The 12,613-nt window shown below is 40.2% G+C and overlaps 1 protein-coding gene across 3 annotated transcripts; it reads right to left on the bottom strand.

Annotated features, from left to right (window-relative positions):
* Nucleotides 1–441: 441 nt before the first annotated feature.
* osbpl7 (oxysterol binding protein-like 7) lies at nucleotides 442–12,576 on the bottom strand. 3 transcript variants are annotated; one of them, XM_077502326.1, is made up of 22 exons: nucleotides 12,379–12,576; nucleotides 8,598–8,772; nucleotides 8,384–8,521; nucleotides 8,226–8,279; nucleotides 7,116–7,229; nucleotides 6,747–7,005; nucleotides 6,490–6,608; nucleotides 6,303–6,392; nucleotides 6,127–6,150; nucleotides 5,716–5,869; nucleotides 5,473–5,576; nucleotides 5,240–5,408; nucleotides 5,077–5,133; nucleotides 4,784–4,884; nucleotides 4,512–4,649; nucleotides 3,405–3,468; nucleotides 3,251–3,329; nucleotides 3,021–3,165; nucleotides 2,714–2,864; nucleotides 2,512–2,638; nucleotides 1,146–1,268; nucleotides 442–1,007 (listed from the first exon to the last, which is right to left on the bottom strand). In XM_077502326.1, the coding sequence occupies exons 2-22, from the start codon at nucleotides 8,727–8,729 to the stop codon at nucleotides 899–901; spliced, it is 2,451 nt and encodes an 816-aa protein (XP_077358452.1). In that variant the 5' UTR covers nucleotides 8,730–8,772; nucleotides 12,379–12,576; the 3' UTR covers nucleotides 442–898. The 3 variants fall into 3 exon arrangements, with proteins under 3 accessions (XP_077358452.1, XP_077358450.1, XP_077358451.1); XM_077502324.1 differs by having other exon boundaries at nucleotides 4,784–4,920; nucleotides 4,987–5,133; XM_077502325.1 differs by lacking the exon at nucleotides 6,127–6,150 and having other exon boundaries at nucleotides 4,784–4,920; nucleotides 4,987–5,133.
* Nucleotides 12,577–12,613: the final 37 nt, after the last annotated feature.

The raw sequence follows: 12,613 nt of genomic DNA on the forward strand, positions 1-12,613 counted from the left end.
TTTTTTGTTACAGTATTCATTGTTTGTGATCAGGCAGCATCGTGGGCAAGCATGTCTTCCACGCAGTTGTGAGGTGTCATGTTTCATGTTTGCGCTATTACAATCACACTCGGAGGTCACAGCAGCGTCATGTATATTAAGAAATAAATAAATCATAATAATTAAAGGAGCTGCTGCACATATGTGAACGATGAAATGAGCAATAATCCTCTCGTCAATCGTAATTTATAAAGTGAGATTTCTAAAAAGGGGGCAAAGTGTTATTTAGTCAAGGTGACACAATTGATTATTATTGTCCTGTTGTTTTTTTTTATTTTCTATTCAAATAAAGTTTAAAGGAGACATAGTATGCACTTTTTTCCACACACACAGTTCCCAAGTGTCTTAACAATATGTCTGTAGAAATGTTCACTTAGCTGCAGTGCTTCCAGTACAGGTCTGTGCATGTTCCATTTTTTATTTTGTCCAATCATATGTCAACAACTGTGTTGCCATGTTTATCTAATCTGCCCAGTGAATTGAGAATTAGTAATGTTGGCCGAAGTAACTTCAACAATATTAGCAACCAGATTTCAAATTCATCAGCTAGCTAGCCCTCGATGACATCAGCATTCTTCCATCTTCTGATTGGTCGATAGACCAATCTTCCATAATATGTGCCCTTTCAAGAATTTCTTTGTCAAAAGTGTACATTTCTAAAATTAGTTCAGACTTTAGTTTGCAACGATTACAGTCATCTAAAAAAAAAAGTTTTATAAAAGGTAAATATAATAGGCTGCCATGATCCAGTCATGGCCGACCACGAGGGGCTCACTCAGCACATCAGCGCTTAGCTCCGCAGCGGATCACATGTGCTTTTGTTTTTGTTTGTAATTTTTTTTTGGGGGGGGCACTAACGTCACCACAGCGTTATGCACGGGAGGTTCGCAAAGCCAGGATCCTCTCGGAGTTTCCAGTAAGTCCCGTTCGTCAACCACACGTCGCGCCCGCAAGAGTCTTTGGCTTTTCTGAAACGACGACACACAGGCACAAACAACACACACATTTTTGGTTTAAATCGGGGGAGTAACGGTCACTAATGACGCTAAAATCAAACCATTAAACAAATGTAACATTTTTTTTTTTTTTGAGGAATGTGAACTGACTTGAAGAAAGCCGGGACGTGCTCCTCTCCTTTCTTGCCAAGCTCCTTCCTCCTCTCTCTCTGCAGCTCCTCGATCTCGTCTTTCTTTGTGTCCGTCTCCTCCACTCGTCCCTCCTCCAGCATCCTGCTCACAAGACACGGAGCGGCTCGTCAAGAACGTGGCAGCTTCCTGTTCGTTTGGCTTACTACTTCCTGTTTGTGTTACTAATGTCTGTTGATTGTGTTTGTAGGTCATGTTTGTGTCCATAACTTCCTGTTTGTGCTTTTAACTTCTTGTTTGTGTTTCAAACTTCCTGTTTGGCCTTCATACTTCTTGTTTCTAACATTCTGTTTGTGTTTCTAACTTCCAGGTTGTATTTTTTAACTTCCTGTTTGTGTCCATAACTTCCTATGAGGTAAATGCGACGGAAGACGCGGGACGTGATTTTGCACATCAGTTTGGTTCCGATCCGGGTTGCGAACGCGCAACCGAGGGGCACAAAGTCGGAAGCACAAGTATTTTGACGCAGCCCACACGTCGTAAACCGAACCGGAACCAAACTGATGTGCAAAAAGAGTCCCGCTTCTTCCGTGGCATATACCCCATTTGTGCTTATAATTTCCTGTTTGTGTCCATAACTTCCTGTTTGTGCTTCTATTTTCCTGTTTGTGCTTCTAATTTCCTGTTTGTGTTTTTAACTTCCTATTTGTGCTTTTAATTTCCTGTTTGTGCTTCTAATTTCCTGTTTGTGTTTTTAACTTCCTATTTGCGCTTTAACGTCTTGTTTGTGTTTTTAACTTCCTGTTGGTGTTTTTAACTTCCTGTTTGCCGAGCTGAGTAGAAATGCACTACTCTTACTCTGTTACATTTACTTCAGTAACATTTTGGATAAATTGTACTTGTAAGAATAGTTTTAATGCAATATATGTTTTACTTTTACGGAAGTAATTTTGTTAAGATGGCTTCTTTAAATTTGTATCTATCTATTATTGCGTGCACGACGTATTTGCCTTTGTTTTGATTTTGTTTCAGCAGTCAAGCATAACCACTGGCAACATTTGACTCGATATGCCCGATCAAACAGAGCAAGGCATTCATGCTAGTTTATGCTATTTTAGGAAAAATATCATTCATATTTTTTTCAGTTAAAATGAAATATTTGGGCAGTATCTGAATTTGTATGTTTGTATTTTATATTTTTGTCAATTTAATGTTCATCAGTTACTTAGTAAGCTACTTGAATATTTTTTCACTGAATATTTACTCTTACTCAAGTACTACTTGAGTCATACTATTCTAAATTAACTTTATATTCAAAGAATATTTGGCGACTGTACCCATGCTGCCTTTGTTTTTGCAGCTTGAATTAGCTTGCAACTTCTCTGACCTCTGGTCGGGGCGCAGGCGACTGTCAGTAGGGGGCAGCAGAGGTTTGAGGTCAGCTGTGAGCTGGTTGAGCTCCATGGCGAAGGCAGAGAAGCCGTAGTAGATCAGGTGGTCTTTGGGTTGAGGATCTGCGGGGCGAGACCAACCTTTCAGGTGAGGAAGTGAAGAAAGGGCGCAGCGGAAGATGATTAAAAACAACTTACTTGGCTTCCAGACGCATTTGGGGGTCGGCAGCGTGTCACAGAAGATTCCCTCGTGCCACAGACCTCCAAAGCGGTGGATGACGCTGCCGCTCTGGTCCAGCACGGTGCCCTGGACCTCGTTCTTGTTCGCCTCTGAACCCCAATAGCGAGACTGTGGCAGTCACAGGTACCACGAGAGAGCAAGAATGGAGGAAAAATAGGAACTTAATCAGTACTTCTACTTTTGCAAGTCTTTTTTTTTTTTTTTTTTACATAATTGTCTATATGTTTATGTACAAGGGTGTGAAGACTTTTGCCACCTGCTCACCTTGACAAAAGCGATCTTGCAGGTACACGCGTTGCTCTTCAGGTTGCGGATGGTGACTTCGCCGTAATGTTCCAAGTATCGCTGTTGACTCAGCACGTTGTGGATGCACGTCACCACTTTGTTCCACTCGTAGTGATCTCCAAATCTGAGCACGGACACCAAAAAAATAGCAAAGTCAACCAACCAAACCTCTGCCAAGGTTCTCCAAGGTTTCATGGAGCCTGGCTTACCTGGGAATGGTGACGTTGACCATTCCGGTCGGCACGATCTCCAGTGACTTTCCCCAAAACTTGTTCTTCCACCTCTGGTCTGTTTTGAGAAATAAAGTGAACTAAGGGCCTTTGCACCACTTTCATTTCTGTTTCTATGATGCTGAAGTGTCACCTTGCCAGAAGGAAAAGTTGTCTGATTCAGCGTGGCAGGCGGAGATGGGAGGATGGTGGCACACCTGATTCATCAAATGACAGAAAAATAGTAAGATCACCAACTCACAGATGGGCTGATTCATAAGAAGAGGGCAAAACATGGGCAACTAAAAATTATCAACAGTACTGTAAAAATGTTTTGTTTTGTTTTTTAAATGAGTATTTTTTCTTCATTTATTGCATTAGACAGTAATTGGTTTATTATAAATTCTAACATAAAGAATATTGCTAAAATAAAACATTTTACATATACACAAAAAATAATTAGTGAATTAATTAGAACATTAACTGCAAATGAACATTTTAAATGGGAGTATTTTTTTTTACTTTTACATACACATTTTAATTTTCTTATCTCGCTTTTTTTTTTTTTAATCTTATTTGCGGATGTCCTGGCCTATCTGGCCACCAAAATTCCAATGTGAACGTAAAATAAATATTGAATAAATTTATTGTAAATAACATAAAACCTAACAAAATTTTATGAATATACAGTATAATCTATTTTTAAATTACTTAAATATTGTCAAATAATTGGAATTTAATTAATTGTCAATAATACAAATAAAAATTGGCCAGGCCCTTCTTTTAGATTTAATTGTTTGTTGCTCTAATGTTGTGTTTGTTGCTTTCTGTGTCTTCTTGTATATTTTTTCCTCCGATATGTAATTTTTTAATCATTTTTTTTCTTTTTTTAAATATACATGTTCGAAATAAATTAAAAAAAAATAATAATTAAAATGTGGAGGACCTTAAAATTTTAATTACAATGAGATTAATACAAAAATATTTATTTATTTATTTATGATTATTTATTCATTTGTTTTCATTTATTTTAATCTTAATTAATTAATTAATTTATTTATTCATTCATTTATTTTAATCTTATCTACTGTGTGAATGGCATGGCCTATCTGCATGATTTAAAAAATTAAAACTGTTGACCCACACCCTATGGGCAGTCCATGGACAAAAGTATTGGGACACACTGTTCCCTCTAATCAATCAGGTTGGACTGGAGTTCTTTTAGAGGCCTTTGAATCAGAATAGTTTTCACGTGGTTGACCTGCTCGCTGATGAAGCGAAAGCCGCGGTCGTCCCGCACACACTCGTAGGTCTCCCCCAGGACGGGGTTGAAGGGTTTGTAGCGGTTTCGGAAGGTGGCGGTGGAGTAGCCCGAGATGGCGAAGGCGGCGATGTAGACCTGACGGACAGACGACAGACGACAAACAGTCAGACACTTCTTACAGATGTCAGGTTATATTTGAACTGTTTTTTTTTGTGTTTTTTTTTAAATTGTATCTTTGATTATTCTTTATTGCTTGTCCTCTTGCGTACCATCCTCTGGTAGGGGTCTGCGGTGGCACTGGCGGTGTCCAGCAGTTGGCTGTACTCCAGCTCCTCGCACAGTCGCTGCAGCAGGTTGACGGGCTCGTTGAGTGCGGCCGGCATGGACACGCGAGCCAGGTCTTTGCCTGCGCCAAAAAACATACGATTGTCATTTTTCAAAGAGGTGTCAGTTTGAGTGCGCCGCCGCGTACCGATATTATTGTAGAGGATGGCCATGAGGCCCACATGACTGTTGTCCGGACACGAAGCAGGAAGCGTCGTTCGCCGGCCGCTACTCTTCGGTGCGACGCTGTGAGGAGTTCGGGAAATGCTGGCGCGGTACTTTCGGGTGGCGGATACTGTCGAGGGCAGGAAGTAGAACGTGAGAGTTTTCAAACTTTTTGGTTCTGGGATCCCTTACAATTAAATTTGTAGTAAATTGCAATCAAGTCACAGTCGACTCACAATGTCCTTCCTCCGGCTCCGAGTCGGACGTGCTCGCGTCGCTCAGTCCCGACTCATCCGATACGTCGGAGGAACTCCCGAGAAGGAAGTCATCGCTGGCGTCGAAATATTCGGCCGCCGACTCTGCCACCGAGGAAGGCCCGTGGGACAAGCGCCTCCCCGCTGCCACCTGTAGGAGGAAGAGGAGCAAATCAAGCTCGAGCACACGTTGAGGGGAGCTCATGGAGGTTCACCTCTTCTGTGTGGGACTGGTGGACGTTGTTGTTCTCCCAGACTTCCAACAGTTTTTGCCTCTCTTGGCACAGTGAGTCGTGGACCGTTTGGAGGGTAGCCAGGACTGAAGAGTGGGAGAATGTATGCACCTTTATTACTCTATTTTTAAAAAACATTTTTTTGTTGCAAAATCTCACCCTAACATTAGCATTTTTTTAACTCTTAAAAAAAAAAAAAATCACGTGCGCTTTTGTGCGTGTTACCTCGCAGCGACACGGCACAGATGTCCTGCTGGATCTTCTTGCCCTCCGCGGATGAGGCGGCGTTAACGGGGGCCAACTGGGAGTAGACGTAGTCCGGGATGGACGGAACGGAGGCGCCCAAGTGGGAGGAGCTGCTCAGAGGGCTGGAGGACAACTGCACAAACGAACACGGTGCTCAGCTCGAGAACTCCAAAGAAAGCACCCAGAGAAACTAGTCTGCTGCACCACAGTTTAGTACAACACTCAATGTGTTTCTATTCTTAAAAGGGTACCAAAATAACCACTTCTAACCACTTTTTTTTGTTTTTTTTAGCAGCCTTGATGCTAAAAGGGGCGGAGCAAGACAGTGACTGGTGGAGAAGGAACAGTCACAAAATCGCACATCTCTGGATCTGCCCACTAAACACTCACCGATTTTGTCATCCTACGAACAGGCTTTTGGAATGGAAAGATAGTAAAATATTTTTGACCTGTTTGTAATATAGATTGTACACTATACTACTAAAAAAAAAATTATTCAGGGGCAAGTAAGTAACTTTTGAGTATAAGCTATGTCCCAATACTTTTGTCCATTTGTGACTTCTCACCATTCCCAGCGCTTCCACTCTGGACAGGGTGCGAGAATGACCCCGCACTCTTCCTGGTTTTTGCTTCTTTGGCTTTTCCAGGGAAAGATTCTATTTTTAAACATACAAAAAAAAAAAAACATGATCAGGAGTTTTTCCAAAACATTTTTCAAAAAAAAAAAATAACACCAAATGTACACGGAAGCACCTGCGTGCTGATGATACGTTGCAGTTCCCCGTTCGTGAACGTCTGGCCCGCCTCCAGCTGTTGCAACCTCTGGATCAGCCGCGTAAGTTCGGAAAGGTCCAAATTGCAACGGTTCAGTTCTGGAAGGAGACAGTGGATGAGCTTGGTGAAGCAGCATGTGGCTTTCCCAAGTAATTATCAACAGTTGTACGTTTGTAAACACGAGGCGGCTCCATTATTAGTATCAATATGATTAACACAAAGTTAACTTAATGTACCTTGAGCGCAGGTGTCAGGAGGAGGATTCTGCTGCAGCCACGCAGACACTTTGCTGTTGACAGAAGCCTTGGCGGAGGTCTGCGGCAAAAACTTTGGCTGTCCGCCAAGGAAGGCGGTGTCGGGCGTGAGCGTCAGAAGGTGTCCGTTATTGTGGACGATGCCATGTCCCGCCGACGCCGCCGCCGTCTCACTCTTCTTGTACGAGCGATGCGCCTGCAGCTTGGTCACCCAAATGTAGAAGAGCTCGTGGCTCTTTGCCTTCAGTCACACGGGAAACATTTACCGTCTCTTTCCGACATCAAAGACACATTTTATAGATATAAAAGTATAAATACATTTGTTTCCAAGTATAAAAATATGGCGTTCACCTTCATGTGATACAGAATGTCCCCTGCGTCCAAGTCAATCCGGTTGGACTTCTTGCTGATGGACATGACAGCACTGCTGATGTCTAGAGAGCCTTGCACTCTTCCTATGGACACCTGTTAGCATTTTGTGTTAGCATATATATCACATATATCACATTGTTTTGTGTTAAAATCACAACAACAGGATTTTTTTTTAACGTTTGTATGTTGTATTTGTTTGACATGTTAGTATTTTATGTTAAAATGTGTTTGCGACACACAGGATAAGGATGTAGAGGACGTTAGCATGACTAGCTAGCATTTCATGTTGAAATCAAAGTACAGTAGTGGGATTCTTACGTATTACGGCATAATTTTAATAGGTTGTATTTCTGTAATGTTAGCAATTTGTGCTAGCATTCTGTATTTACCGACAAGTCAGTAGGATGTACTAGCGTAAGCAATGCTAAGCATGTTGTATTAGCATTTGATGCAACATTTTTTTTGTTGAAATGATAGATGCTTTTTGAGATGTTTGAGAAGGATGTTTTAAGTGCAATGTTAATATTTTGTGTTAGCATAATACATTAACATAATATATTAGCGTGACATGTCCTGTTACTATCATGTATTTGTGTCTACAGAATTGTTCGTACTTGTAGTTGTATGCGTCAGCAGGATGTGTTAATGTGTTAATAGCTATCACGTGTTAGCATTATCGATACATTACATGTTTAGGTAGTGCTAGTAGTTTTTAAATCAAGCTAAATGTAATTAAATTGTGCTCATGGAAAGCAAATGTAGGACATAGACTGAAATGTTAGCATTGTGTGTTGTACCGACATGTTAGCGGAACGTTTCAGAAGGATGTATTAATCTTAGATTTTTGGAGCATGTATTAGTATTATGCGCTCGCATTTCACGTTAATATGTTTTTACATGATAAGTTAATATGTAATTGTAGCATGTGAGATGATACCATTAAACATATATGAAGCAGGATGTTTACGTAGTACATGTTAGCATAATGAATAGCTTTAGCATTTGACATGGAGCGATCGCAAGACAAGTTAGCATGGCATGTTTTTGGTAAGATGTGTATTCAGGATATGATATTTGATATGCACTTACATCTTGTTGATTTTTACAGTATCTCAAGATCCCTGCCTCCAGTACAAAGTATCGCTGTATAAAAAATAATAATAATAATTTTAGACTGGAAATAAGAAATATTTAAAGTGAAAAGTTTGATGAACATTTTGAGGACTGGCCATAAAAAAAGCAATCACCTTGTGCCAGCCTTTAAGCGGCCACTTCCTCCTCTTGAGAAGATAACCTTCACAGACACCTGGTGTGCTCATCTCCCGAGGACGTTCCCCCGCGGCGTTCGCTTCTACGTCGTCGACCACTTCCCAATCTTTGATCAGCTGAAAAAAAGAACTTACTTTGACGCCAGTTTTGACAGAAGGCGCTAATATATTTTTTTTTTCTAACAGCCCTCACCTGTCGCGAGTGTCGAGACGACAACGTGCTGCTGCTCCGGGAGTGCGGCGCTTTGGTCCACGTGGGCGACGACTTCTCCAGGACGCTCGCCAGCGACTGGCTGCGATTGAGGGCCGAGCCATAGGAAGTCATTTTGGAGCTGTTATGATCTTATGCAACGTACCCCACCAACCACCTACAGGGACAACAACAGGGTGACAAGTTCAACTCATTCGATACGCTGTAAAGTGGATTCAGAAAACTAAATAAGTTTGAAGATGTTTGCTAAAAAAAAAAAAAAAAAAAAAGCAAAGACTGTTAACTGTGGATATAACGTTAAACTGTCTTTCACCATTTCAGTTCCTGAATTTTTTTGCCCGAGTACAGTTAGCAAATTAGCTATGCTAACAATAATAGCGAAAATAGATACTCAGATACTACTTTAGAGTGCCTCGTCGTCAGCCACAAGTGTGCACACGTCCCACAGAAAAATATGGAGTAGTCAGTATATGGGGGGGATCTATTTAAAGTCTCCAACTTGGATGCTTTAGAGTGCCCCGTTGTAGGCTGTGAGTGTGTGTACATCTGCTGAATAGACGTCCAACAAGGCCAAACAAACGACATTTGGGCCACAATTGTACACCTATAAAAATACACATTAATGCATATATGTGAATTTAATTTCAAAATATGGATGTTTTTATTAAAGATTTGTAATCGTTCTCCACCAATAACACATGATCAAGTTGCGTCTTGCTTCCAGTGAGGCCTCGCTGTCAAAAGACGACGGGACATGTGCCGCTATTAGCGGCACCAGCACGTCCCGACATTTCCCAGCGCGGCTGCCAGGAGGATTACTAACTTTGTCTTAATTGGTTTTCAACACAGGCTGTTTTTTTTAGCAACACGAGTAACTACATGCTGCAATGCATGCACTCGTACATCCAAATACAAAACTCTTAAAATAAAAATACGATCCTGCAAAAGTGTAATGAAATAATATTGATCTTGTTTCAATTTACTCTTAAATGTGTGTATGAAAAATGAAGCTGTTTATCCATCCATTTTCTTGACCGCTTATTCCTCACAAGGGTCGCGGGGGGTGCTGGCGCCTATCTCAGCTGGCTCTGGGCAGTAGGCGGGGGACACCCTGGACTAGTTGCCAGCCAATCGCAGGGCACACATAGAACGAACAACCATCCACACTCACACGCACACCTAGGGACAATTCAGAGCGCCCAATTAACCTGCCATGCATGTCTTTGGAATGTGGGAGGAGACCGGAGTACCCGGAGAAGACCCACGCAGGCACGGGGAGAACATGCAAACTCCACCCAGGAATGGCCGAAGCCTGGACTCGAACCGGAGTCCTCAGAGCTGGAAGGCGACGTGCTAACCAGTCAACCACCGTGCCGCCCTGAAGCTGTTTAATGAATGTGATTTTATTATTCTGTTGAATGAATAGCAACATGAAACTAGAGCTTCTGCCAACTGATTTTCTAAATTGTCACTCACTATACATTGCTGGCATAGATAGTAGGGATGTAACGATATCCAAACATCACGATATATTATCACGATATGAAGGTCACGATACAATAATTATCACGATATTGGGGGGGTTGGCGATATTTAAATAAGATCACAATATTGTTAAAAAAAAAAGAGCTCATACTAAAAAAAAAAGAACAATATTGTGCTTTTGTACATAACAGCAATGCATATAAACCACCTACAATCTCTAATAACAATATTGAGGCACTTACTTGCTAATGCAAGCACACATTGATTGCTTCACAATCAAGTTAGATTCCCCTTCATCTGACAATTAGCATAGGTTTTAAAAATAGAAGGCCAAAACATCCTTAATGAAAATTAAATTGCACTAATAAACTAGTCGCTAGTGGTGATATCGGTGACCTCTAACCGCCCAAATCATCCCACAAGTGCACATGCTTTCCCCTCTTGTTTTAGGTGTCCCAATACTTTTGAGTCCTGTGTTACATAAGCGGGATGTGACCTCGCAGGAGGAGGAAACGGGAGGAGAGGATTTGGTGGCGTGCTCGCTTACACACAAATCTCCACCAGACTTTTTTTTTTTTTTTTTTACTTTCAAACAGGCCTGGGAAGTCGGTTGATTTCATAAATTGGAATTTAGTAGGAATGTAGTTGAATGCGCGTTAAAGCTGATGTGAGCTGCTTACATTAACATGGCTATGAACTGAGAGGCACTGGTTTACAAACACAGTCAGTGTTGCTAATTTGTGGTGATTTTTCTTTCTAAGCACTCCAGTGACTATTTTTTTAATACTTTGTAAATTTAAATCAAATTTTCCTAACCCCCTTTAATGAGAAAAAGTTCCTCATCTCAACCAAACATGTTTCCAGTTGAGTTGACATTTTGGAAGATGTCAGCGCTTTCTTTTCAGCGTGCGGTTTGTTGCGCTAGAAGAATATCTCAGCACCATCTTGTGCTTGTGCACCCGCAAATATTTCTGAGATAAAGTCCACTCCGAGCGCTCGGGCTGACTGACATCGGTGATGTCAGCGGATGGGATTTCATCTTAAGCCTTTAAGATGACACCGCAAACACCCCATCAACTGACCTGAGCACACTAATATTATGTTTATGGCTACTAATATCTGCTATGATGGTCTGATGCAGAAGTAGTGACGTAATGTTTCTCATCTTGCACGTTAATATTCCTTCAAAAATAAAATAAAATAATGCCAACACATTTATTTTACGTGATCAATGGAGAGTAAGAAGTTGATAAATACATGTATTTAATACCATTATACAATTATGGCAACAATGTGGTAACAAAAGCAAACTATATGTACAGTTTATTTTAGTGATGATTTTGAGTTCATAAAAGTAATAGACTATAATAATTTTTGATAGTTTTGCACAATTCATTTTTAAAACAGATATTTGTAGATGAGGTAAAGCATGTAAGTTTACTTGACTAATTTTCAAGTTTTCATCATTTAATTTCATAATTGACCAAATATTTAAAAATGTTAAATATATACTTTAGTGTCTTTTTTTTAAAAGTGCTGATATATATATATTTTTTACAATAAATCAAATATAACATTAAGTAAAATGTTTGCCATAATAAGTTTTATAGAATTTACAATTTATCAAATGTTTAAAAATAATGCTCATTTCCATAATAAAATAGTTTTGCATTATTTACAATATATCAAACTAATATTGTTCATTCACTACACTTAAAAAAAATGATGAACTCAAAATTTTAAGGCAACAAACAAATTTAAGTGTTTTGCTTTGGTGAAAATTGGTTTTCCGGCATTTCACAAGCAAAAAAAAAAAAAAAAAAAAGAGGAAATAAGACTTTACAGAATCTTGTATTGAACCCCAACTTAGAGATAAGAGAAAATTTGCTTGCTTATTTTGTTGTGCAAACTCACATTATTGCCTTAAATATCAATAATTTATATTTTCAAGTTTATCCAATTTAAACGACCGTTATAAAAAATACAAATAAAAATACAAGTTATTTTTGTCTCACTGTATTTAATGAGACAAAAATAATAATAATACAGAAACAAAGACTGCAGGAATCTTGATCATGTAAATGCTTGTGGGCCGGATTAAACAACCGAGTGGTCCTCATGACCCGAACACTGACCCTAAACCTAGATTGTTTTTAGAGTTGAACATGGTGCTGATAAATTGTGCTATATTTAATAAACTCTTGGAATACTGTAAGCATATTAAACGTAAAATACTTCGTTTTCACTTCATAGAATAAAAACAAAACGTGACTCTTACCTGGATGTCATCTGCGTGGATCATGGTCCTTCCTTCACGAGCATCCAGAGGGCCCACTTTTACAGAACCAGAATCATCAGATCCGGTGTGCTTGTCATCCACTTCCACGCGCACGTCACTTTGCCATACAGGATGCGCGTTCACGAGGATGCACGCACCAGGACGTCCTGGACGTGATCCGCATTAGTGGGAATTACAGCAGGCAGGGCCCACCGAGGAGCAGGGGGAGGGGGGG

Source organism: Festucalex cinctus, chromosome 17 (assembly GCF_051991245.1).
Source record: "Festucalex cinctus isolate MCC-2025b chromosome 17, RoL_Fcin_1.0, whole genome shotgun sequence".
Classification (NCBI taxonomy): Eukaryota; Metazoa; Chordata; class Actinopteri; order Syngnathiformes; family Syngnathidae; genus Festucalex; species Festucalex cinctus.